Source organism: Protopterus annectens, chromosome 11.part0 (genome assembly GCF_019279795.1).
Source record: "Protopterus annectens isolate FY-2018-M chromosome 11.part0, PAN1.0, whole genome shotgun sequence".
NCBI classification, from domain to species: domain Eukaryota; kingdom Metazoa; phylum Chordata; order Ceratodontiformes; family Protopteridae; genus Protopterus; species Protopterus annectens.
In genome coordinates this window covers 455,785,651-455,813,100 of record NC_056745.1, presented here as the reverse complement: position 1 = coordinate 455,813,100, position 27,450 = coordinate 455,785,651, and the positions used below count along the sequence as shown (strand labels likewise).

Genomic DNA, 27,450 nt, shown 5'->3' with positions numbered 1-27,450 from the left:
GCCACGAGGACTAGGTCCTCTAACTTAAATGGGCCTAGGCAGAAGGTATAAGACTAGAAGGTCAGAAAACTATCAACTAAACTGCACACACACAAATTTGAAATATCTAAATGTCCAAACTGTCTCAAAAATAAATTTACGCTCAAAACGCTAAGTTGTAGCAACAAAAGGGTCGGAAATATCAAATGACCCTGCACACAAGCTGAATCGCTAAATATCTAAGTAAATAACTATTTAAATTCCAAACTCTCTAATACTAAGAAACACTGCACACGAAATATAGCAAAATAAGTGTAAATGCGCACATTAATTAGAAAAAGGACTGGCACACAGGATACCAAACGAGAACAAGGGGCAATGGCCAACCAGTTCTCAACAATTAAGTAAAGTAAAAAAAAAAAAAAAAAAAAACACTTCAACAAGTCAGAAACTACTCTAACGCTACTAAACTCTATCTAGAGTCATATAAATCGCTAAAGTTAAACAGTAATAATAGAAAGTCAAACTTAGCCACGGCCAAGCAAGAAGCACATCTGAACTCGTAGACACGGCAAACGAGATCTGGGGATTGCACTGGTGCACTATGGGATACCTACCTAGCCATGAGCCAACTAGAAGACTTTGAGCTTTGTAATAAGCCGAGTTGGAGCAGAGAATTGGCTCCGAACCCATATATAAGAATAAAGGCAAGATAGGACTACAGAACATTATGACTTATCAAGACCCCTGCAATCACCATTTAACTATAGTCTTAAAACAGGCATTGTGCCACTAGAATGGGGGATCGATGGTTATTTCCCTTCATAAGGGAGGGCCTTCAACAGATCCTGGAAACTAGAGACCCATTAATATGACTAGTCTTATTGGCAAAACCATGGAGAGAATTATCGTGGAAATTATCTACAAGGACAAAAGACATCTCCAGACACTGGATCCATCCCACTTTGGCTTTGTCAAAGAAACGTCATGCTTACTGAACCTGGTGGATGTCTTTGAAAAGGTCACTAAGGCAAAATTTAAGGGGAAAGAGGTGCACACCGTCTACCTAGCTCAACTTCATTTTCAACAAACTTACAGAACTAAGCATAAATCACCTTATAACACAGACTGCATAGCTAGCTGGCTCACGGATAGGATGCAAGAAGTTAGGATCAGTGAGGCCACCTCTATAAATAGGCTGGTCATCAGTGGAGTCACTCAAGGCTGTGTGCTGGCCTGGAAGTCAAAGCCAATGTCAAAGGCATCTGGCTGACCAAGTTCGGAGATGATTGCAAATTGTGAGCTGTCAACTGAATCCCCCAAGACGAGAACACCCTTCAGGAAAGGTCTAACATAGACATTTGCTGCCAAAACCATGGCTTAAAACTCAATACCAATAAATGTATTGTAGTGCTTTTTGGGAATTCGGTTACTCTGGGTAACTATGTTATTAATAAACATCACTAAAAGTTGATTCACTAGCCAGGGATCTAGAGAACTCATGTAGATAGTAACCAAACCTTTGACCAATATGTGTCCGATGTAGTAAGAAAATCCTTTTATGATGCTCAACTTATATGCAAGGACATCCATCTAGGTCCAGAGAGGTCATCCTACCACAGTACAGCCCTGATCAGACCCATCACAGAGTATAACTATGTATTTTGCACGTCCGGGCAATGCCAGTTAGCTATGGCTAAATTTATCCCGGCTCCACCAAGTCTCCTCTTCAGTTTTTCCCCTTGAAAGTAGTCCAACTCTCAACCTAAGCACTTAAAAAGCATCCTATAGTCCAGCACTTGCTCTGACCTAATAGCAAGCACTAATATACCCCGACACTTGATTGCCCAGCAGGGCAAGGCTCATTATTCACCCCTCACCAACCAAGCGACTAAGCAGCTCACCCTACTACTCAGGCATGACCAAACAGCAATTTCAGGTATAATCTCCAGTCCAGCTGGTGAACCTGGGTATCCTGAGGCAATGTTACAACTGCCTCATGTACACAGACAACCCTCTCTTCCTACCACAAAACATTAACATATGCGAGAGATGCAATTATATAGCTAAACTGGAGGCTAAGCTCTCTCCACCCAAGACTGGAACAGGCAGTCATGAGGAGAAGGTTAGCACTTTGCACCACACCTCCAGCCTCACATAGACATACTAAACCAGCACTGGCAAAAAATACACAAATACACAAAATCATACTTGGAGGCTCTAAATAAAAACCTGCAAAAGCATCACAGACCTCCAAAGCAGACACCCAAAAAACCTGCACATCCCGTCACAAACCAGACAACACATAAAACACAAAATCAGTGTGCCGCACAATCACAGCCCTTAAGGCGAAATAACATACCTAACGCACTAGTAATAGGCGACTCTATAGTCAGGCACACTGACGTCCCACTCACTAGGCTGGACAAGGAGAAGGTTACTGCTAGCTGCCTGTTGGGAGCCAGAGTCCGCCACATAACACAAGTACTCAGGTCACTCCAGAACAAGTACAAAGATGACAATGTCATTGTTCATGTTGGTGTGAATAACCTCAGATGTACCTCCCTGGACTACATGAAGAGAGACATGGAAGAGCTCTCTGATCATGTAGCCCCAGGCAGGTATGACCCTGACCCTGAGTAGCATCCTGCCCTCACCAAGAATGATACTGCAGTATAAAGAAAAAATGATAAATTTCAATAATTGGCTGAGCTTCTGGTGTCATACAAAGGGGGTCCAGTGTCTGTCAGCCTGAGATGACATGCTCGACAAGCCTCGTTGCTTCGCAAGAGACGGCTTGCACCTGTCACCCCTAGGCTTTTGAATATTGGCCAAGGCTCTTGCTGCCCCATAGTGCCTTTTTTCGGCAAGGCTCAAAAGTCAAACCACCTCCGTAAACAGCACAAATAAAAAAATGAGGGTTATGCTACTCAACGCCAGGAGTTTAAATCTCAAAATGCACGCGCTCGAAGCACTCTCAGTATGGAGAATGTCGACATCTGTGCAGTAACTGAAACCTGGTTCAAGGCTCCGCAGAGCACCCCAGCACTACCAGGCTACAACTCATACCACAGAACATGGACCGAAACACAAAAGGAGGGGGTATATCCATATTCATCAAGGATTCCTACACCCCCAAGTTAGTGGCGCCGCATGATACCTCTGAGATCATCCATGTGCAACTAACATCAGGCAAATCTGCAATGCAAATTGTGGCCTGCTATAGATCATCCTCCGTGACCCAGGACCAACACTCAGTCTTTCTGGAGACACTGGAAAACATGAAGGTCCTACCAAACACCCTGACATTGGGCGATTTCAATTACCCTACCGTTAACTGGGAAAACTACTCAAGTACAAACTTCCAGGTCCAGCGCTTCCTGGAATTTATCAACTCAAATGCCCTGGATCAGCTGGTAAACTCCCCTACCAGAGGTGAAAACATATTGGACCTGGTCATCACCAACATGGGTGACAGGTGTTCCAAACCGGAGGTCAACCAGTCACTGGTTAGATCAGACCATAAACTAATCGCTCTGGATGTCCACACCACACCACCACCTCCAACCAAGGAAACCACAGTGAAAAACTTTTCTACAGCAAACTTCACCTTACTAAGACAGAAGTGGTAAGTTTCACAGCCCCCACGCTAAAGGATATTAGTGTCCAAAATGCAAGAACCTTTACAAATGCACTCTATGAGCACCTACAAGGATGCATGGATCGTGCCACCCCCTAGCAAAACCAAGACCCACTCCCCTAAGAGAAGGAAACCAGTCTGGTGGACCCCTGTCATAAACAGGCTATACAATAGAAGGAGGAAACTAGTTCAGAAAAAAGCAAACCCCAAGAAGGAAAGACATCCCTGATCAGTATCAGTAAGAAACTAAAGGTCCCTCATAAAATCCTCCAAGGCTAACTTTGAAAGAAAAATAGCCAAGGATTCGAAAGATAACCACAAAGCCTTCTTTAGCTATGTCAAGAATCTAAGTGGCAACTCGCAGATATACTCTAAGCTAGTGCAAAACAGCACAAAATATACTGAACCCACTGATATTGCCAACATCCTGGCAGATAGATTCAGTGCAAACTTCACCCCCCTCTCACCCCCAAAAGGGCCCTCAACAATACCGGAAAAGTGTAGTGTCCCAGAAATCACAGACGCACAGGTGAAAACAGCCCTTTCAAAAGCCAAAAACACAGCGTCAATGGGGCCAGATGGTGTCCCAGGCTGCGTCTTACACGGACTACAGAACTAAATAACCCCCCAACTAAACACATTGTTCAACCTCAGCCTCTCCCACAGGCTATGTGCCCATAGAATGGCACACAGCAACGGTTATTCCGCTCCACAAAGGAGGGGCCACAACTGACCCTGGTAACTATCGCCCCATAAGCCTGACTAGCCTGGTCTGCAAGGCTATGGAGCGCATCATCATGGAACTCAGATATTGGGAACTTCCAAACACTTGACCCAACCCAGTTCAGCTTTGTTGAGGGCAGATCATGCTGACTAAACCTGATTGACTTCTTCGAGACAGTCACCAAGGCCATAGATGAGGGGAAGGTAGTTCACACAGCCCATTTTGACCTCGCCAAGGCTTTTGACACCATTCCCCACTCTGGAATTATAAAAAAACTCACCAGCCTGAACATAAACCCCTACGTCATGAGATAGGTTGCCAACTGGCTTACAGACAGAACTCACACGGTAAGAATAGCGGGCTCCAGGTCCGACTCTAAACCTGTCACAAGTGGTGTCCCACAAGGCTCGGTCCTGGGACCCCTACTGTTCAGCATATACGTCTCAGATGTACAGGCAAACACAGGAGGACTATGGCTAATCAAGTTCACAGATGACTGGGAGCCATAATTGACTCTCCAGCTGACACGGACATTCTCCAAAAGGGCCTTACTGAGACGGACACCTGGTGTCAAAGTCAAGGTCTTAAGCTAAATGCCAAAAAATGCATAGTCATCCCTTTTGGGAAAAACAAAATACCCACAAATTACCACACAGGTGGCAGCCCCCTTAATACAGAAGAGGTAATAAGAGATCTGGGGACCCAGGTAGACAGTAATCTCTCCTTTGACAATCATATTACCAAAGTAGTTAGGAAATCCTTCTATGTAGCCCATCTAATTACTAAAGGTTTCGCATCTAGAAATAAAGTGGTTATAGTGTCCCTCTACTCGTCACTCATCAGACCCATCATAGAGCACAATGCCCCATTTGGGATGTACTTCACAAGACACTTCCAACAGCTGGAAAGACCACAAACATATGTCCTATGCAGCCCGACTGGAAAAACTCCAGCTGTACTCAGGTCACATATCGCTTACTCAGAGGTGATCTCTGCCTGACTTAAGTCATGTCCAACTCAGAACTGATGGACATGCTCCACCTAAAGAAATCCAAGTCACTGCGAGCCACTCGCTCCAGTGAGCTAAACCTCGCCACAACAATAAATAGAACATGCTGGAGGGATAGATTCCTGTCACAGAGACTCCCCATGCTTTGGAACAAAATTCCTAACTACATTAGGCAGAGCCCCTCACTAACACTCTTCAAGAGAAACCTTGACGAGTGGATGGGTAACAGAAAATACACCCCTGGGATCACTACATTGGCTCTTCTTGACAGAGGCTCAGTTAATCAATGGGGCGGCAAAAGCCCTTGGGCAGATAGCCTAGTACCTATCTATAATGTCCCCTTCTGTATGTACCTGACTACACACATGCAGCAAATGGAACTTCCATAAAGGTTCCTTACAAAAAGGATACAATGAGTAAACAATGCCCTACGCTGATCATCTAAAAGCCTTGTCTCTTTACTTGGTATCATACAGACTTCTGAGGATGACCTTGCCCTGGTTAACAAGGCATCTATGGACCCTATTTTGATGAACTTTTTACATATCCACAAAACATGCATCAGAACTACTAAATAAAAAAAAAAACTGCTTGTGACATAAATAGGACATGTTGAAGACAGATACATTTCTCAAGGAATTCCCATTCTCTAGATCAGTTTCCCCCATCCAAGTGAAGCAGAGTTCCTCCCTAACCCTATTTAAGTGCAACTTGAACCAATGGATGGGTAATTGGAAATTCACCCCTGGTCTGCTGCCTAACCTTTCGGATGGACAGAGACTTAGTAAATAATCCCGTGTATAAATCACATTTGTGGGTCAAATTTGGGTTGCAACTCTAGGCTTATAAGGGCCCTAGTGATCGTTAGCACAGTATACACCTACAAATCTATGAAAAGGTAAAACAGCTAATTTAATCTTATTTATTTATTTGACCTTTGTTAAATGGGAAAGTCCATCTGGGCATAGAACAGTACTCATCATAACGTTCGATGTATGTAGTCCATCTCGCCTCACATTCTTACCCATGGGTTCGGAGCCGAATATCGGCTCCGACTCGGCCGATTTTTCTAGCTCAAAGTCTTTCATTGGCTGGGCTAAGCAGGTATCCCATGGTGCACTACTCCATATCCCCAGATCTAGTTTGCTGCGAAACTCATTTGTACTCCATGCACACATCACATCCAGGTAAAGAATAAGCTAAGCAAGGGAACTCTGCAGATAACCTAACCTCCAAATCCTCCAGGAAGGGGGAAGGTGGGAGGGTAAGAATGTGAAGCGAGATGGACTACATACATTGAACGTTATGGAGAGTACATAACGTCTTGATGTTATGTAGTCCTATCTCGCCTACATTCTTACCCGTGGAACAGCGTCCCTAGCACCTACATCCTGGGTGGCTCATAGGAAAATACTCCTGAGAACTGTGGAGCCAAAGGAAGACCTGTCCCTGCAGACCACGTCCAATTTGTAATGAGAAACAAATGTGTGAGGAGAAGCCCAAGTAGCTGCAGCACATATATCATCCACTGACAGTCTGGCTTGATAGGCTGTAGATGTGGAAACAGCCCGAGTAGAGTGAGCCTTGACCGGAAATGGCAGATCTTTACCTCCTGCTTGATAGATGAAAGAGATACAACTAGATATCCATCTAGATAGGGTGACCCTGGAGACCGGGAACCCCATTCGGTTTTCCGAAAAGGAAACAAAAAGTTGGTCAGACTTCCGGATATCTTTTGTTCGGTGCAGACAGAAGCATAATTATCTGTGTAATGGGGAAAGAAGACAGGCAACTCAATGGATTGATTTAGATTAGACACGGAAGCCACTTTAGGAAGGAAGGGGTTGGGAGGGTGGCTTAATGGCTAAGGTGTTTGCCTTACAAACACAAGGTGCAGGGTTTGAGTCTCATAAGGGATAATTGGCTAGGCTCAAAATGGCTCAAGGGCAATTAGCTTAGTACTAAACTATGAACCTATGGAACGAAGGGTTTTGTCTAAGAGACCCTGTCCTTATGGAAGATTAAGTAGGGAGGTTTGACAGAGAGGGCTTGAATTTCTGAAACTCACCTTGCTGAAGTGATTGCTGTTAAGAAGGCTGTTTTCCAGGTCAAAAATTTCAATTCGTAGGTAGCTGCAGGCTCGAAAGGTGGCACAGTAAGGGCTTGTAGAACAAAATTGAGATCCCAGGGCATGATAGGTTTGGAGACCGGGGGACGGAATAACAGAGTACCCTTCAGGAAAGCCATGAAGAGTCTATGCGCCATGAGACTAGGCGCATTCGCTACATGAAAATTAGAGATCGCTGCCAGTTGAACTTTGATGGTGGCTGATGCGGAACCCTGATGGAAAAGCATAGACAAAAACTCCAGGACTGAAGCAATTGGAGCTGTGTAAGGATCAATGCCTCTTGGTATGTGCCCAGATAGAAAACCTTTTCCATTTACTAGAATAAATCTTTCTAGCGCATGGTTTATGAGAGGAAGATAATATATGAACCACTTCTGGTGAGAAATTATGAAGTCTGACTAACGATGGAAGTGGAGTAGCCAGGCTGTCAACTGGAGGGTCATCAGGGAGGGGTTGAACTGTCCCGACATGTGTGTCAGTAAATCTGGTTGAGGGTCCAGAGTCCAAGGAGAGTCCACAATGAATTGCTGAAGAAAGGGAAACCAAACTTGGCGAGGACAGCGTGGAGCAATTAGACTGATTCTGCTTCACAAGGATTGCGCTTTCTGAATCACCTTTGACAGCAAGGGAAACGGAGGGAAAGCATAATGCAGACCGGAGGGCCAATCGTGAACCAGAGCATCCCTGGGTGACTCCCCCTGAGGGGGGATCAGAGTGAAGTAGTTGCTGTATTTCGCACTGAGGGGGCTGGCAAAAAGGTCGCAGCAAGGCTGACTCCATCTGCTGAAGATTTGCTCTGCAATCAGATGATTCGGGGACCACTCATAAGGCATCAGAATAGCTCTGCTTAGCCTGTCCGCAATCATGTTGGACTTCCCCGGAATGTGCATTGCCACCAGAAACCGTTGGGAAGTTACTGCCCAATGCCACACTCGCATGGCCTCTCTGCACAGAGGGTAAGACCTGGTTCCCCCTTGCTTGTTTAGATACCACACTACTGACATGTTGTCTGAGTATCGCAATCGTCCCTAGAGGAAGAAAACTCTGAAGTGCCTGCAACGCAAATAGCACTGCTCTCATCTCTAGGACGTTTATATGCATATTTATCTCGTGTTCTTGCCACGTGACTTGGACTGTCCTGCCAAGATAATGCCCCCCCCCCCATCTGGGAGGTGTCCGTGGTCACTGTGGCAACCGGGATGGGTGGAACGAAGGGTCTTCCCCCGTCCAAATTGCTGGTGCACAGCCACCAACCGAGGTCCTGTTTGCATCTGTCCGTGAGCAAGATGGGGTGAGACAGTGGAAGTCTTTGGAGAGACCATTGAACAAAGAGGAGCCATTGGAGAATTCTCATGTGCAATCTCGCTAGAGGGACCAACATGATTGTTGCTGCCATGGTCCCTAGGAGCTGGAGAACCCATCTTGCCTTCACTTGTCTCAGGGGCATCAGTATGTGTATCTGTTGTTGTAAGACTCTGATCCTTTCCTGCGGTAAAAATGATCGCATTCGAATGGTGTCTAATTCTGCTCCTATAAAGGGGACACGCTGCGAGGGCAATAAAGCAGATTTTTCCCAATTTATTGTTATACCCAACTGGTGACAGAGTGATGGTAGCGTCCTTGGTTTGAACTAGTTGATGCCTGGTGGGGGCGGTAAGGAGCCAGTCGTCCAGATACGGAAACACCTGGAATCCCTGACGTCTCAAGTGAGCCGTCACCACCGCCATACACGGTGAACACCCTGGGGGCTGTGGTGAGACCAAAGGACAGGGCTCGAAACTGGAAATGACTGGCTCCCAGCCGGAAGCGTAGGTGACTCCTGGACGCCCTGTCCATTTTCACATGGTAGTAAGCATCCTTGAGGTCGATGGAGCACATCCATACCTCCTCTCCCAACAATGGGAGAATCGATTGTAGTGTGACCATACGGAACTTGGACTTGTGTACATAGTTGCTCAGTTGGCTGAGATCTAGTACGGGTTTCAGGTCCCCTATTCTTTTCGGCACCAAAAAGAATCTTGAGTAAGTCCCTAATCCGATTTGGTCTGAGGGGACACGCTGGATGGCTCCTTTTTCTAGCAGCTTTGAGACCTCTGAGGCTGCTTGATCCCTTTGACTGGGTGGAGTGTCTGGGATTTTTCTGATTGGCAAGGGGTCTCATGTAAGTGGAATGAGATAAACTCCAGAAATTATCCGTAATACCCATCGGTCCTGGGTAATGCTTTCCCAGGCTTCCGGATACGACGAAATTCGACCCCCGACTGGCTCCGGATAAGCACAGCCAGGCACACCCTCAGGAACGAGAGTAGGGAGAGCCACGAAAGGAATCGCGGTCTCCCAAATTGCGGGGGTCCCCTCTGCCTCTAGGGCGACGTCTCCCTGAATAACCTCCCCCTCCCCTGGAGGGGGGTTCACCTTGTGCGGCAGGAAAAAACCTCTGTGATTTCTTGAACCACATCTCCCACCCCGCTGGGCCTTGGGATAAGGCCTAGAAGGAAGGGAAAAACAGACCCTACAGCAGACAGGGTCTTTCCCTCTTGCTCGCACCTGGTGAGGGTGTCTTTCACTTTGGTCCCAAACAAAGAGGAACCATCAAAGTGGGCGTCAGTGAAGGAAGACTTGAAGGCCTCCGCAAAGTGACACAGGCACAGCCAGGCTTGCCTTCTGAGGGTGACCCCTGAGCTTGCTGCCCTACTCGCTCCCTCGGCTGCATACGAAATGAGCCACATGGATGAGTTCACAATGGAGTTGAGGGTAGAGACCTGGGCGTTAACCGTCTGAGCCACCGCCTCAGTAACGTTACCCGCAAGAGTATCTCCTAACTCCTTGAGGAGATCTCTCTGGAGCTGAGTGAAGTGAGACAAGTAATTCAGCGACCGTAAGGTAAAGGTTGCTGATGAGAGGGTATGATTCCCGTACCAATCCATGGTCCTAGACTCCTTGTTAGAGGATGGATGGATGAAGAAGACTCTGCTACTTCCTTCTGAGTGGCTGCCGCCACCACCATGGCATCTACAGGGACTCCTTTAGACAAACTCTTTGCCCTGAGGGGCGGAAAGTAACTTGGTGGGACGCCTCGGTACGGGCTCCACAGTATCAGGGTTTTCCTACACTCTTCGACAAATCAGATCAAGGAGTTCGTCGAAGGGTGGAGACACCCAGGAGGCAGAGGGCTGAGCACCAAAGGCCTTAAGGAATATGGACTCCTCCTCGGAAGGGGCTTTGGACGGCCAGTCACCTCTTTGTTTCAGTATCTCCAAGATATCGGAGAAGGAATAATCATCAGAGGATGACTTAGGGGACCCCTCCGATTCCTCGAGGTCAGTATCAGAGGTGAGGGACTCATCCTAGGAGTCTACGTGCTTCCTCTTGCACGTTTTCTTTCTGGGGGGCTCCTCAGGCACGAACTCTGAGGGACCCCAAGAAATTTGGGGACCACTCGTGGGGGCCCTGGTGCTCTGCTGTCCATGGATGGGTGGTGATCAGAAGCTCTCACCGGAGTGGTGGGGGACAGAGTGTCTGACCTGCCTGACGTAGCTGACGATCTGGCAGCGCGGTCCGCATAGCCTCGAAGGCCGGCCCCCCCAAATCCGAGGAGCGACCAGTCTCCGAGGCCATGACGGGGGTCGGAGTTCCCCAAGCCGATGCACCGAGAGGGAGGCTCGGGACCGAAATAAGCCCAGAGATGTCCCCCTCGGGCCCGACCGAAGAATCCAGAGTCCCGAACCCCAAGGATGGAGCCGACCGGGGTTGGAGCCGATGCCGGTACCGATGGAGTCAAATGGGACATCGGAGCCGGCCTAGAAACATCACACGGCGCGGCACACTCTGGCTCTGAAGACAGAGATGCGCACAGAGGAATGATCGAAGACGGGGTCGGGACGGGCTCCGAAGCAGATTGGGCCGGAGTCGAAAACAATTTTGCAAAAAACGGTGACTGGAGGAGCCTCTGAACCACCCTATCAACATTCACATCTGAAAGGGTCCTGGAGGATTTGGAAGACAGGGATGGAGAATGAGATCTCCTCTCAGGAGAAGCTGGTCTGAGACTGGGCGATCGGCTCCTAAGAGGTTCCAATAAAACTGCAGCCGACGCCGGTTCCGTCAATACCGACACTACCTGCGGCCCCGAGGACAGTGGAGCCGAGGTCGATGCAGTTTTTGAGATTTTCTCCGGAGGCTCCGATGAAGCTGACTGAGCCGGAGATCTCTTTTTTGACTTGCCAGATTTTGATTTTCCACTGGAAGACGAATCCATAGCCTCTTCAAAAGAGGGTTTCAACAGTCCCTTTAAAATTAGCTTATTCTTTCTCTCTTGGAGAACTCTAGGACTGAACGCATGACAAAAACTGCAGGATTCCTGCAGATGGATGGCTCCCAGGCAATAGACACAAATGGAATGCCCATCGGTAATGGACATTTTGTACCCACATTTAGAGCACTTTTTGAAACCCGAAGGTGTGTGCTCCTTGGGATCTTTAGACATCTTAACTATTACGCCAACAAGGCAAAAACCCAAGTCTGAGAACAACACACAGGCGCTCACCCTACAAAAAGCGGGAACGACGCTAAACAGCGATCAACACTAAACAGTGACCAAACACACACGAGCAAATACAAACTCTCAACAAGGGATTGAAACCCACAAGGAAAGGGAAAGCCCAAATCTCTATCTTAAACGGTCTAGACCGTACTCTCACAGAAGGCAAAAAGAGGAGAACTAGGAGGCCCTCTAACCGAAACGGGCCTAGCCCGAGGGAACAGTTAGTGGGATACCACACAACAATCACACAATCACGACTCTCAACAAACTTAGACAAAGTTAGACAAATAGCTATGAAAATAGCTTTTGATATGAATCAAAACATTTCTTAAGACAAGAAAAAAGAGGGCACTTAGCCACAGCCAAGCGAGACCACGTCCGACACGAGCAGCAAACGAGATCTGGGGATATGGAGTAGTGCACCATGGGATACCTGCTTAGCCCAGTCAATGAAAGACTTAGAGCTAGAAAAATCATCCGAGTCGGAGCAGATACTCGGCTCCGAACCCACGGGTAAGAATGTAGGCGAGATAGGACTACATAACATCTATTTTTCAGTGGATGCCTGGAGAGAAAAGCTCCAACAACATGCCATTTAATACATGTATATTTGCACAATTTGCAATAAGTATGATAAAAGAAGAGACAACAGTATAATATTTACAAGTATTTACATTTTTTTTTTAACTAGCAGGTTAACATTATTGTGGTTTCTACAACTTTTAAAATTCAACAGCTTGCTTGTTTAAAGGACAGCACTATGATTAAACTTTGCAGACGAGTCATTATTAAAAAGAGATGCAAGGGGATAGTGGACAATACAGATTACAGAAGATGGGAAGAATGACAGGAAGAGGAGTGCAAAAAGTACAGTTTTGTACCTACCATAAATGTAGATGTTCGAGCGTATACACTGCTGCAGTCATTACACTTGGGTTATCCTGCCGTCAGGCGGTTCCCCAGTCAGCCTGAGTTCCAAAGTCTTGGTCCGGCATCGGTTGCTGTCGCCTCCTCCCTGACGTCAGTGTGACAGGGGTATACAAGATGCAGCTGACGCCATTTTCTTCAGTTTTTCTTGCCCCAGATGTCAGGTGCCTCTAAATAGGTAGGCAATTCCAATTGCTAATAAAACATACATAATAAAAGCAAAAAACAACTTACAGTTACCAGCAAATACTCCCCATAGGTAGTAAGGGTAGAAGACATAGGTACGTACCAGCCAGTAAGAGGGGAAGGAGGGAGGGTAACCTGGACTGCAGCAGTGTATACACTCGAACATCTACATTTATGGTAGGTACAAAACTGTACTATGTTCATCGTGTTGCACTGCTGCAGTCATTACACTTGGGTAGAATCCCAAAGCTGAGGAAGGGTGGCTGGTTCTATAAGGCATTAGGGGCGGCTATAAGGCCTGCAGCACTGCAGTGGCGAAGCCAGCTTGGATTTAGAGTATAGAGGCAGATGGTAATGCTTGGTGAAGGTATGTACAGAACTCCAAGTTGCTGCTTCCAAAATATCCTTGGTAGGTACTCCCCTGAGGTAGGCAGTTGAAGTGGCTGTTGTCCTGGTGGAGTGAGATCTAATGTTGCTAGGTACAGGTTTTCCATGGTATGTGTAGCAAAAACGTATACAATGTCCTATCCATTTTGAAATAGTCTGTTTTGAAATGGCTTTTCCCTGTGCTCCTGCAGCATATGCTACTAATAATTGCTCAGATTTTCTGAAAGCTTTGGTTTTGTCCAAGTAGAAGCGTAACTGCCTGTGAATGTCCAAAGGGTGCAGTAGTCTCTCCCCTTTATTCTGTGGTTTAGGATAAAAAGTTGGCAGGTGAATAGTTTGGTTTAGAGCCACACTGGATACCACCTTTGGCATAAAAGTAGGGTTAGCTCTTAAAGACACCCTGTCCTGGTGGAAAATGAAGAAAGGTTCCACTGCCATTAGTGCCTGCAATTCTGAAACTCTTCATGCTGATGTTATTGCCAGGAGCAGAGCAGTTTTCCAAGAGATATATTTTAATTCTGCTGTGTTGGCTGGCACAAAAGGAGGTAAAGTTAGTTTCTCCAAAACAAAGTTGAGGTCCCAAGTTGGAGTAGGTGCTCTACGGGGCGGTCTTATGTTTTTAGCCCCTCTGAGGTACTGTTTTAACAGCGGATTAGAGAAAATTGGTGGATTCATGTTGTAATGAGCAGAGATGGCTGAGACGTGGATCTTGACGGATGAGAAGGAGAGTCCTTTGTCCAGCATCTCAGTTAAGTATTGTAGTATCTGAGGAATGTTTGGGACAAGAGGGTCAAGGCCATGAGCTTGGTTCCAGGCACAGAATCTCTTCCATTTATCCAAATAGGCTTTCCTGGTACTAGGCCTTCTGGCCTCCAGAATGACATCCAGAACAGCTTTGGAGAGAGGCATTGCTTGCTTGACTAAGGAATCTTACATGCAGCTAGGTTTAAGGTCTTTAGCTGGCTGTGTAGTATTTGTTTGTTGTGCTGAGGCAGCAGATGTGGGATTTGAGGCAAAATCCAGGGTTATTCTTGTGCTAAGTTCCTTAAGATTGGGTACCAGTGCTGGCGTGGCCAGTCTGGTGCAATCAGGATCATCTTTGGCTCTTCCTGCCTAGCTTTTATGAGTACCTTTGGCAGGACAGGTATTGGTGGGAAAGCGTATACTTGTAGATTGTCCCAGCTGAATGAGAGGGCATCCACTTTCCATGCTTGTGGATGGTAACTCCTTGTGCAAAACTTTTGTAGCTGGCAGTTTATTGGGGATGCAAACACATCTATGTCCGGGCTCCACCATTTCTGTGTTACCATTCTGAATATTTGTGGATTCAACTCCCATTCGTGGGGATCCTTGATGTTTCTGCTTAAGTCGTCTGCCAGTGTGTTTTTCTCTCCTGGCAGGAATTGTGCTTGCAGATGAACTTGAAGGTTTATAGCTGTGTTCCACAGGGTCATAGCTTGTCTGCATAGGGGGTAGGAGTGAGTGCCCCCTTGCTTATGTACCACATAACTGTGGTGTTGTCTGTCTTTAGTAGTAGTAGTCCTGGATGTAGCAGGTCCTTGAAAGCTATAAGCGCATTTTGTACAGCTAGCATCTCTTTTTGATTGATGTGAAGATGCCTTTGTTCTGCGGGCCACGTACCCTGAATACATTTGCCTGCCATGTGTGCTCCCCAGGCGTAATCCGATGCATCTGTTGCCAGTGTTTGCCTGGCTGTGGGTTGTGTAAAAGGCTGTCCCTTGTTGAGGTGACAAGCTTGAGCCCACCATTGAAACTCCTGTTGAAGGCAAGGGATTAGTGGTATAACTGTTTCCAAACTTTGACAGTGTTGAGACCATACATTCTTTAGGTACCATTGTAGTTTCCTCATATGCAGTCTGGCATATGGAATTAGTAGTATGCAGGATGCCATGTAACCCAAGGCTTGCAGAATTTTTTTTGCAGGGAGTTGGATCTTTGTTGCCATCAATTGAAAGTAGTGAGTCAGTTGTCCTTGTTTGTCTGGCGTGAGATAAGCCATCTGGGCCGTTTTGTTCAAGCTGGCACCCAGGAATATAATCTCTTGTGAGGGCACTAGTTTTGATTTCTTTTCGTTTACTGTGTACCCCAGGCAACTTAATAACTTTTTTACAAACGCCAGACGCTTTAGAAGAATATCTTTGCTCTCTGCTTGAATCAGGCAGTCGTCCAGGTACGGATAAATTTGAATTCCTTTCTGTCTGCAAAATGCGATTACTGGTGCCCGGAACTTTGTGAAGACCCTGGGCGCAGTAGATAAGCCAAAGGGCAGTGCAGAGAATTGGTAGTGCATTGAACCTGCTATGAATCTGAGGTATCTTCTGCAATTCTGTCTGATAGGGACATGCAGGTATGCCTCTTTGAGGTCCAAAGTCACGAGCCAAGCTTTCTTGCCCAGCATGGGAAGAAGCTGCTGTAATGTCAACATTTTGAATTTCGGAACATCCAGTTAAGTGTTTAGAGATGAAAGATCCAGAATGGGCCTCCAGGCTTTGTCCTTTCTGGGTACCAGAAAGAGTCTCGAGTAAAATCCTTGTCCTTGCTCCTGTGATGGTACCTTTTGAATAGCTCTCATATCCATGAGTGCTGTAATTTGTTTTTGAGCCTCTGCCCATTGATTTGGTGGCAGATTTGGCATTCCTTTTAACCTTGGCAGAGTGTGAAAGTGGAACCTGTAAAAAATCCTTCACCGTTTGCATAGATTTTGCCTTATCCTCCATTTTCTTTAATACCTCTTCTGCCTTAACTCCATTCCGGTCGTCGGAAGTTCCGACGGCATGATGTAATTGAATTTTCTACCAAAATAATGTCGGGCAAAATCAAACAGACGTTTAACAGTGCGCTTGTTAAACCTAGCACAAAACCGACAACCAGTAACGTTGTGGTCAGGGCCTAGGCATGGGATACAATAGGAATGGAAATCCTTATGAGGTATTTGCTTCCCACAAGAAATACAGTTATTAACTTTTACTGACATCGGTCTGAGGCAAGAAAAAGTTTCCCCAACGGGGTACTTAGCTTTGTAGAAGACTTTGGTTCTGGATTCGGAATGAAAATCTCAGGAGACGGCCGACTGGCACTTGCGAACTGCTTTTGCTTTGGGCACCGCGCGGCAAGAAAGACCGAAGAAAATGGCGTCGGCTGCATCTTATATACCCCTGTCGCACTGACGTCAGGGAGGAGGTGACAGCAACCAACACCGGATCAAGACTTTGGAACTCAGGCCGACTGGGGAACCGCCTGACGGCAGGATAACCCAAGTGTAATGACTGCAACAGTGCAACACGAACATCCATTGTTTGACAAAAAATGTTATGGTACGAGCAAGTACATGCATACAATGGTCCTAGCATCTCTTAAATTTAATAAACTGCTATTTGCAAAGATGTCTCTGTTGCTAGGGAATCAGTCTGCGACTGAAGTAACATCACCCCCCCCCCCCAGGTATTCTCAGTAATATATAGAATAGTAAGCTTTCTTTGTAAACTGTTCATACTGGGCTCACAACTCAGTGCAAGGCTATGTTAAGTCATCTTCTTAATTAAGCAATGGGGATAAAAAAAGCAGACAGCCAAGTTCCCAACAGAAGAGCCCGCTGGATGCGTTACTTAGGTTACTGTTGCCAGCTCTAATCACTAAAAGGCACTATTTAACTTCAGAGAGTTTTACTTGAGCACAAATTTGAGCATGTCTATGAACTGCTGACTGTACAGCTGGCATGAGGTAGGGGATGGTTAGTTCTGTTCAACAAACCACTGCTGTGTTCACCATTCACAAACATCTTGGTGTTTTGGGTGGGTTTTTTTTGAATCCCACCAAAGGTACAGAGCCAAGACTTTAAATGTGTACTGAAAGCTCCCCAAGGTAATGCCACACTGATTGACACCCCTGTGTCTTAATTTGAGCTCCACTCTGCAATTCACAGTGCCTTCTTTTAGTCTGTAAATAAACTGTGAGCAACAGTTTTATTTTATGTATTTGCTCCAATGACAAATGGTAATACAAAATTTTGCAGTCAAAATAATTCTAATTAAAACAGAAATGGAAAAGGTATGCTGTGAACATACAAAATATTTAGGTTTCTGTTGAATTTGCTAGGCTCAAAATGGTAATCCTCAGAGCAGCGATACTAAATCTGTTACCAGGGAAACATATATGAAGTACAAGTATGTAGTTTCTCAAAGTACTTCCCTTACTCCAAGATACAGAGCTCTCGGCATTTGTACATACAAGGGGGTGAGGGGCACAGCTCCCACTGTTTGGGGTGCAGGGGTGAAATCTCCCTGCAAAAATGTTTTAATGTCATTACAGCAAGTTTTACCATTCACTTGCTTTACTTGGAATTTGGACATTCATTTGTACAGTTGAAGGCCCATCAATTACAATTCAAAGCCAAAACATTTTTCCTTTTATTTCTTTCATACACAAAAAAACCCAGATCTTTTAGCATATAAAAAGCCCATGTCTTCTGACAAGGCTATTCTAATAGCAAACACCTCCATAAAGAAGTCAAACTGTCTACTTAATACCTTCTGATTGGATCAGGCTAGAGTTTCCACAGTGTGACTCCTTAAAACCTTTTGTATTACAGGTAACATGGAATGTATGCAAGCAATCCCTCGTGGACATCAGGCGTTTCAACTATATGGCAGTTCAGAATTCTCACGGCTTTTTTTTCCCATTTTTAAATGTGTTATGGACAAATTCAGGGCAATAAAGCCAATCCCCACTAGCTGTGGACATGCAAGTTTTAGCTTTCTTATGGCCTCATCAGCACAGTGTAAGTGGACTGTTTGGCTAACCTTTGGAAACACAGGATTGTCATACCCAGCTGATGTCTATAACCATTAGGGTGTCTGCAAATTATCCCAACTAACAAACCATGAGTAACAAGGTCACGCAGACAAACCAATCAGTAAAAACTAAAAGAAAAATCTATCCAAGCTAGATTTTCCACTGTGGGATTCCTTAAAACCTCTTGTATTACTGGTAACATGGGATACATGCAAATGAACTCTTAAGGGCATCAGGTGTTTCAGCTATATTGTAGTTCTGAATGCCCATGACTTTTTAGGCTGAAACATGCATGTTCACAGCTAGTGGCGTTTGGCTTTATTGGCCTGAATTTGTTCATAACAGACTTAAAAAGTGGAAAAAGTCATGGGCATTCAGAACTGCCATATAGCGGAATGAGAAGTTATGTACCTACCATAACGTTCCATGTTAGTTGTTTTCTCTCGCCTTCTTTCTTGCTGGATGGGTTTGGAGCCGATCCTCGGCTCCGACTCGGCCACTTACTAAAGCCCGAGAGCTAATTTTACCGGCTCGAAGCAACCCTATATCCCATGATGCAAGGCGATAACTACCCAGATCTCGTTTGGTAGCTAAGGAAAAATTATGCAATATATTCCTCCAACTGGAGAGGAGGAGGAAGGGGAAATAATCCCTCGAAAAAGACCAATCTGATCTAGTGACACTAGGAAGCTAATTAGCTGGAAAAATTGGATCAGGGCTCTTCAAGGAAGAGGAACAATCTTCTCAGTCTGACCAGGCTAGGGGGATGGTGGGAGGGACGCAAGAAAGAAGGCGAGAGAAGACAACTAACATGGAAAGTTATGGTAGGTACATAACTTCTCAATGTTAAGTTGTCAATCTCGCCTTCATTCTTGCTGGATGGGACCACGTCCCTAGCACCTTTATCCTGGGTGGCTCAATGGAACAGACTCTTGAGAACGGTAGAACCAAAATTTGCTCTGTTTCTGGAGGCCAAGTCCAATTTGTAATGTGAAACAAAGGTATGAGGAGAGGCCCATGTGGCTGCTGCACAAATAGTGTCTATTGGAAGTCTAGCCTGAAAAGCTGTAGATGTAGCTAGTGCTCTAGTTGAATGGGCTTTTGGCCTAGAAGTCAACTCTTTACCTCTGAGTTGATAAATGCATGTAATCACAGAAGACAGCCACCTAGATAGGGTTACCTTGGATACCGGAAGGCCTTTCCTGTTCTCTGCATAGGATAAAAACAGTTGATCAGATTTCCTAAATTGTTTGGTTCTGTCCAAATAATATCGGAGTTGGCGGTGAACATCAAGATAATGTAGTTTTTGCTCCGCTCTATTAGAATAATTTGGGAAAAAAACTGGAAGATCAATAGATTGATTTAAGTTCGTCTGCGATGCCACTTTGGGTAAGAAAGACGGATTAGTCCTTAGAGAAACTCTGTCTTTGTGGAAGATTAAGTAGGGAGGACGAATGCAGAGGGCATGAAGCTCAGATACTCTCCTGGCAGAAGTAATGGCGACCAGGAAGAGTGTCTTCCAAGAAAGAAATTTCAATGAACAGGTTAGCCGCAGGTTCAAAGGGGGGAAGAATCAAGGATGTTAAGATTAAATTTAGATCCCACTGTGGTGGGGGGTCTCTAATCGGAGGCTTAAGTAAAAATACACCTCTAAGGAATGCCTTGCAAAGTTTATGGGACATGATGTTGTGGTCCAACAAGCCGATATGAAAATTTGAAATGGCTGCCAACTGAACTTTTACTGTGGAGGAAGATCCTGACTGAAAAATTTCGGCTAGGAAGTCCAAGACTGAATGAATCGGAGCAGTAAAGGGATCTATGTTCCTAGCTTTTGCCCAGAAGGAGAAACGTTGCCATTTACTAGTGTAAATCCTTCTGGTGGAAGATTTAAGGGAAGCTACTATGATATCCCAGACGGGATTAGAAATCATAGGAAGCCTGGCTAGGGACGGAAGTGGAGCAACCAAGCAGTGAGGTTGAGAGAAGGTATGGATTTGGTGCAGTTGCCCCGACTGGTGGGTCAGATCATCTGGAACCGGGTCCAGATGCCATGGCTGTACCAAAAGATAATGATGCAGGAACGGAAATCATATCTGTCGAGGCCAATAAGGGGCAATGAGAATCATCTTGGCTCTCAAGGCGGTTGCTTTCTGAATTACTTGTGATATTAGAGGAAAGGGAGGAAAAGCATAGAGACGTCCCCGGGGCCAAACTTGGACTAGAGCGTCTCTGGGGGGATGGCCTGGAAGGGGGAAGAGGGAGAAGAAGTCTGGGCATTTGCTGTTTTGAGGCATAGCAAAAAGATCGCAGCAAGGAAGGCCCCACTTCTGAAAAATCTCTTCCGTCACAGATTGTTTGAGAAACCACTCGTGAGGCATGAGAATAGCTCTGCTCAACCTGTCCGCTATGATGTTGGACTTCCCGGGGATATGCATTGCTATCAGAAACCGCTGAGAAGAGATTGCCCACTGCCAAAGTCTGAGTGCCTCTCGACACAGGGGATAGGACTTGGTTCCGCCCTGCTTGTTGATATACCACACTACAGACATATTGTCCGTTTGGACTGCAATAGTCCCCAGGGGAAGAGAGTCGTGGAGGGCTTGCAACATTAAAAGCACTGCTCTCATCTCCAGGACATTTATATGCAGGTGGCATTCGAAAGGTTGCCAAGTGCCATGGACCATCCTGCCCTGATAATACCCCCCCCCACCCGATCAGGGAGGCATCCGATGTAACCGTGGTGACCGGGGCAGGAGGAACAAAGGGTCTGCCCTGATGGACTTGAGGGGACAATATCCACCAGGTCAGATGCCTTTTGCAAATTGGAGTTATCATGATCCTGTGACGCATGGGAAGTCGTTGAAAGGACCATTGGGCGAACAGCATCCACTGTAGGAGACGTATGTAAAAGCGGGCAAGGGGAAGAAGTGTTATGGCGGCCGCCATAAGACCCAATACTTTCAGGGCAAACCTGGCCTGAATTTTGTCACTCTGGAGAAGCACATGGATGTGGTTTTGAATATCCAAGATCCTCTGATCTGTTAACTTTGCTGAAAATTGTACGGTGTCCAAATTGGCGCCTATAAAGGTACTAGATTGACAAGGCAGATTTTTCGAAATTTATAGAGATCCCTAGCCCTCTGCAAATGTGAATAGTGTAATCTCTGGCTTGGAGAAGTTGATGCCTGGTGGTGGCAGTGAGGAGCCAGTCGTCTAGATATGGAAACACCTGGAATCCTTGACGTCTCAGGTGAGCCGTAACCACTGACATACATTTGGTGAACACTCAGGGGGCTGTAGTGAGTCCAAACGGCAGGGCTCTGAATTGGAAGTGACTGGCCCCCAGCCGAAAGCGGAGAAACCTTCTAGAGCGCCTGTGAATTTTGATGTGATAGTACGCATCCTGAAGGTCCACAGAGCACATCCAATTGTCCTTGCCCAGAAAGAGTAGAATGGACTGAAGCGTGACCATCCGGAATCTTGTTTTCTTTACAAACTTGTTTAGTTTGCTGAGATCTAATATTGGTCTCCAGTCCCCTGTCTTTTTTGGTACTAAAAAGAACCTTGAGTAGATTCCGGATCCTTTTTGGTCTGCTGGGACTGGTTGGATGGCTCTTTTTGCTAGCAGTTTTGATATCTCTGGTACTGCTAGTTCCCTTAGACCGAGTGGAATGTCTGGAAGGGTTCCCTTTTGCTGAACTGGGGTTTGGATAAAGGGAATTTTGTAACCCTCGGATATGATCGACTGTACCCATTTGTCTTGTGAAAGGGAAAGCCAGGCTTTTGGGTACAGCGATAATCTTCCCCCGACTGCCTCCGAAGGTGGACAATCGGGCAACATCTCAGGGATGCTGGAAGGGTTTGTCAGAGAGAGGCTCCCTGCTACCCTGATTCTGCGGACCCTCTCTACCCCTAGGGCAGCGTCTGTTGTTGTTACCCCCTCTGCCTCTGGGGGTAAACTGACCTTGTGCGTCAGGCGTGACTCCTTGAGATTTGCGGAACCACATTTTCCCTCCCTTCTGACCTTTTGGGTAAGGTCTTGAAGGGGTGAAGAAATGGACTCCTATGGCAGCATCTTGTACGCATCTAGTCACGGTGTCTTTCACTTGAGGTCCGAACAAGGTCGAACCATCAAAAGGAGAGTTTGTGAAGGACGCCATGAAGGGGTCTGCAAAATTACAAAGCCGCATCCAGGATTGACGCCTTAAAGCCACTCCTGTGCCTGCGGCCCTACTCGCTCCATCGGCTGCATATGAAATGAGCCGCATGGAGGAGTTAACAATGGAGTTTAGGATTCCTAGCTGTGAGTTAATTTTATCTTGTGACCCAGCAGCTGACAGATCCTGTAAAACGTCTCCCAACTCTTTAAGAACATCTCTTTGAAGGCGGGTGAAGTGACACAAGTAGTTCAGCGACCGCATGGCAAAGGTCGCTGAAGAAAATATCCACTTGCCGTACCTATCCATAGTCCTGGAATCCTTGTTAGGAGGATGGACAGGTACTGAAGGATCAGCTAGTTCCTTCTTGGTGGCTGCAGCCACCACCATGGCATCAACCGGGACACCTTTTGTCAAAAATTGCCTATCAGGGTGGGGCCGTGATGAATTTAGAAGGCCTCCGAGGAGTGGGTTCCACCGAATCCGGGGCCATCCACGCCTTCCGAGCCACCACGTCCATAAGAGGGTCGAAAGGCGGAGACACCCAGGAGGTGGAGGGTCGAGAACCGAATGCCTCCAGGTATACCGACTCGTCCTCGGAAGGATTAAGGGAAGGCCAGTTCCCCCTCTGCTTAAGGAGTTCAAGGATGTCTGAGAAAGAGACATCCTCAGAGGGTACCTTGGGGATCCCTCCGACTCATCCAAGTCAGTATCGGATGTAATAGACTCGGGGGAGTCTAGATGTTTCCTCTTACATGTCCTCTTACGCGGAGGCTCATCTGATGGGTCAGGAGAAGCCTCGGAAGAGGAAGATATTCCCAGTGGAGAAACCTGAGGCGTTGGATCTCTGGGTCCGGGAGCAAGAGAGTGGGAAGAGACGTCAGCAGGCACTGTAGTGGGAGGAGCTGATGGAACTGACCGCTGACTACGCCCTGGGGCTAGTACACTCCTCATCACCTCGAAGGCTCCCCCATCAGAGAGGCCAGAAGGCTCCCGCTCCGAAGAGATAGGAACCCCAGGCCGCACCGACAGGGATGGCTCCGAGGCTAATGTTGGGGCTGAGCTCACCAGCGCCGAAGCTCCGAGAGGGAGAACGGGGTCGGACAAGGGTCCGATGCCACTCGCCCCCTCGGAGCCGACGAGAGAGACCAGACGCCCAGATCCCTCCAATGAAGGCATCAAGGAGGAGATCAGAGCAGAGGACGACGGAGCCGAAGGGGGAGGTATCAGCTCCGAAGCCACAACAGTCACGGCTCCGAGGAGCTCCAGCTCCGAGCTCTGTAGGAGAGTCGAAGGAGGAATGTTAGGTGGATGTGTAATAGCTACCGTCTGATGAGACTGGCTATGGAGCATTTGGGCCAATGCCTGAGACTTTAATAGCCTACTCACCACTCTCTCAAGTTCTTGGTCAGACAGCCTGGACGACCGAGAAGACCGGCTCAGATGGCTCCGCTCCGAGAACAGGGGTGATCTCGGAGCCGAATGTATAGACTCCAACGAAGGGGATCTTGATCTCTTTCTGGAGATGAGTGGAGCCGAAGGAGCCGAGGATACGTCGGCTCCAGTCGGAGCCGACAGTGACTGCCTAGATTTAGCGGTATCGACGCCGGGTGGAGCGATACTGTAAGCTGTGACACAGAAGGATGGGCTCCGGCCGGAGCCGATCTCGTCACAGAAGGCGAACCAGTAGCCGATGGCTTAGGGCTTAGAGCCGAAGGCTTTACTGGTTTCGAGGGCTTCCCCGGAGCAGACTTAGTCGGGGAGCTCTCAGGCTTTAACAAGCCCCTCAGTATTAGTTTATTTCTGCGCTCCTGCAGAACTCTTGGGCTGAAGGCGTGGCAGACAGAACAAGAGTCCTGCAGGTGCAGAGGTCCCAGGCAGTAAACACAAGAAGTGTGACCGTCTGTCAGAGACATTTTCTGACAGCACGAGTCACACTTCTTGAAGCCTGATACCTTTGTGTCCTTCGACATAACAATGTCGAGGGAGCACCAAGTACCAAAAAACACACACACACACACACACACACACACACACACACAATAAACACCCAATCCAAATAAAAAAAATAAAACAGGGATACAAACACACCCAAACACCACACAGAATCCCTGACTAAAAATTAGGAAAGGGGGAGGCTTAAGGCCTAACTTAGGGGAAGGGATAAATAACTGGATACGGGGAACCACTAACGGGAGATAGGGCAAAAAATCTAACCGTTAACAGATAAGACAATAACAGTAGTGGACTAAAACGAAAGGGAGTGACTAAAAGTCTGAAAAATTGAAAACTTACCAGGAGCCGGTAAAAATGCACCTCGCAAGCGAAAGCGGCAAACGAGATCTGGGTAGTTATCGCCTTGCATCATGGGATATAGGGTTGCCTCGAGCCAATAAAATTAGCTCTCAAGCTTTAGTAAGTGGCCGAGTCGGAGCCGAGGATCTGCTCCGAACCCATCCAGCAAGAATGAAGGCGAGATTGACAACTTAACATACACCTGATATCCTTAATGGGTCATTTGCATATATCCCATGTTACCTCTAATACAAGAGGTTTTAAGGAATCACACAGTGGAAAAGTCTAGCTTGGCTACATTTTTCATTTAGTTTTTACTTATTGGTTTGTCTGTCTGACCTTGTCACTCATTGTTTTACTTTCGAACTGGAACTTAACACTCAGCTGTCCGGATTCTGGAGGCCTGCCCCAAATTACTCTCAAACCTTTGCTCCATCTCACCTAAAACTATTTCTTCTTTTTTAAACAACTTTACTTATCACACTACTAAAAGTGAAAGAAGAAATAGACTTTTCATCATAGTATACATGCATTACACACCCAATTTTCATCACAACTCAAAACTGAAATTTTGAGAGGTCTGAAGTTAGGAGTACCTGCATTTTAACAATGCACCTAATCTGGGACCCTTTCCCCAAATATTTTTTGCTTTGACCATAATTTTGAAGGTAAACGTTCAGAGATAAATGGAAAATATTTAGGCATTTGTACATAGACTATTATCCCACCCCACAACCAAATGTACATTCAAAAACAGCAATTTGTGATTGTGGTCTTTTTTTTTTTTTTTTTGCAATCTGCAACACCTTATCGGACAGCTCCTCTACCTGCATCCAATCATTCTGGAGGGGGTTAGGAACTAGGCATTCCTCTGCTACAGTCCTATGGCCACATTTATTTCTGCCAGCCCAGAAATCACAACTGGTCCAGTTACAATGAACTATCCATTCCCTGGTGAGAGTCTGGGGGCAGAAAGCAGGCAAGTGTGTTGGTCCAGCAGGCTGGCTGACTCTCTCCTCCAGGGTAGCATCCCCTCCACCATGGCAGCTCTTCTGAGCTCTACTGCTACTGTCTTCAGAGAGAAAAAATGATTATGCATGATGAGTTTATCTCATACATTAGTGCAAGTTCACTGGGGCAGTGTGAGCTCAGTAGGTTCAGACTCCACAGACTATAAAGGGTGTACCTCAAGATATTTAATCAGCTAAAAGAAGTTCTGCACAAAGTAAAGTACTTCAGCTTGTTTCACATAAAAAAATCTAACAATCCAGATCCATGTGTTACCATGCAACCCCCCCCCCAAAAAAAAAAAAAAAAAAAAAAAAAAAAAACATTTTGAAAGACAGTGTTCCTGGGTGACCACTGAAAATAGACACGTGTCCAATAATCTTCTCTAATTAAAAAATGAATATGAATAAAATAAAAATATATACCTGCTAAAGATAACCCTAGGACTGGTTAATAAGACTTAAGGGAGTGGAGATGGTTGAAAATACACAGGAACCACAAAGACTTCAGTTGCTATTTTTCAACAGGAAATGTATTCTAACTGCAACATTTCAAGTTTAGTGGTAGTGCTTTCAGCTATCCTTATCTAAGTGCCAGCTAAGTTTCTGTACTTGTGACATCTGGCATCCCTGAAATTAAGCAGTGCTACCTTAAAATTACCAACTCAGTGTTGAGCCACTACACTATGAAAAGCATTACAATGCAGTTGACATTACATTCTATGGCACTACTTGGGGCAGAATGCAGACAAAACTGTTAGCAACAGCATAGATGCTCATTACAACTAATAAAAGCATACCAGAATTTTACAACTATTTACTAATATTCACTTTACGTTATACAAGTCAGCTAACTCTGGTTCAAGGATTGATAACCTCTGTTATGCAATTACAACAAAATAGATAATCCAACTTAAAGTCACAAATAACTGCAATGGTCATACATGAAAAAGTATAAATACCTCATCATAATTTCTAGAATATTTTAAGTTCTTGGAGTCATCTTCTCTCGTGTCAGATTCCTTTTTTTCATCTTGTTTTTCTTTGTCTTGCTTTTCTTTTTCCTCTCTCTCTTTTTCTTCTGTTTCACGTGTTCGAGTTACAGCTGGACGAGATCTACCTATAGTTTTCTCAGCTTCTTGAAGATCCGTCAGTGTTACACCCTGTAAAAATAAATATAAACATCTGATACTAGATTCCAGAACAAAGACGATATTCTTACACAAACTGTATTACAATCATCTGCCTTTTGAGTATACAATGTGAATTATCACAGGAAGGATCATAGGAAGTTACCAGGCTAATGGCCCTACAGCCCTTACAAGCCTTCCCAGCTTCTACCCTGACTTCCATGATCAGCACCTATTGCCTCTGTCCAAGAGGGACACAGGTGACTCCCCCCAGGGTGAATTTACAGTTACCCAACCAATCACCCTGAGTGCGTCTGAGGAGTCCCAATGAGGTGCTCTGTTTGACATGAGGTGGGAGTTTGTTCCAGAGGTGTGGTAACCTCTGGGAGAGGAATCTGTCCCTCCAGCAGGTTCTATTAATATGACATACCAGGTTAAGATCTTTAGAGTGAGTAATCCGCTCCATTTGACTTGCGGAGATGCAGTATTTCCAAAGAAACAGGGTCAGAGACTGCCTTATATGCAA

At 46.0% G+C, this 27,450-nt stretch overlaps 1 protein-coding gene across 3 annotated transcripts in view; it reads right to left on the bottom strand.

Moving 5' to 3' along the window:
• Window positions 1–27,450, bottom strand: part of PPP1R12A (protein phosphatase 1 regulatory subunit 12A) — a 2,492,399-nt gene that overhangs the window by 972,736 nt on the left and 1,492,213 nt on the right. For all 3 annotated transcript variants that reach the window (XM_044087956.1, XM_044087957.1, XM_044087958.1), the window contains exon 16: window positions 26,757–26,957. In XM_044087956.1, the coding sequence (XP_043943891.1) occupies window positions 26,757–26,957 (201 nt within the window). The remainder of the gene's footprint in view (window positions 1–26,756; window positions 26,958–27,450) is intronic.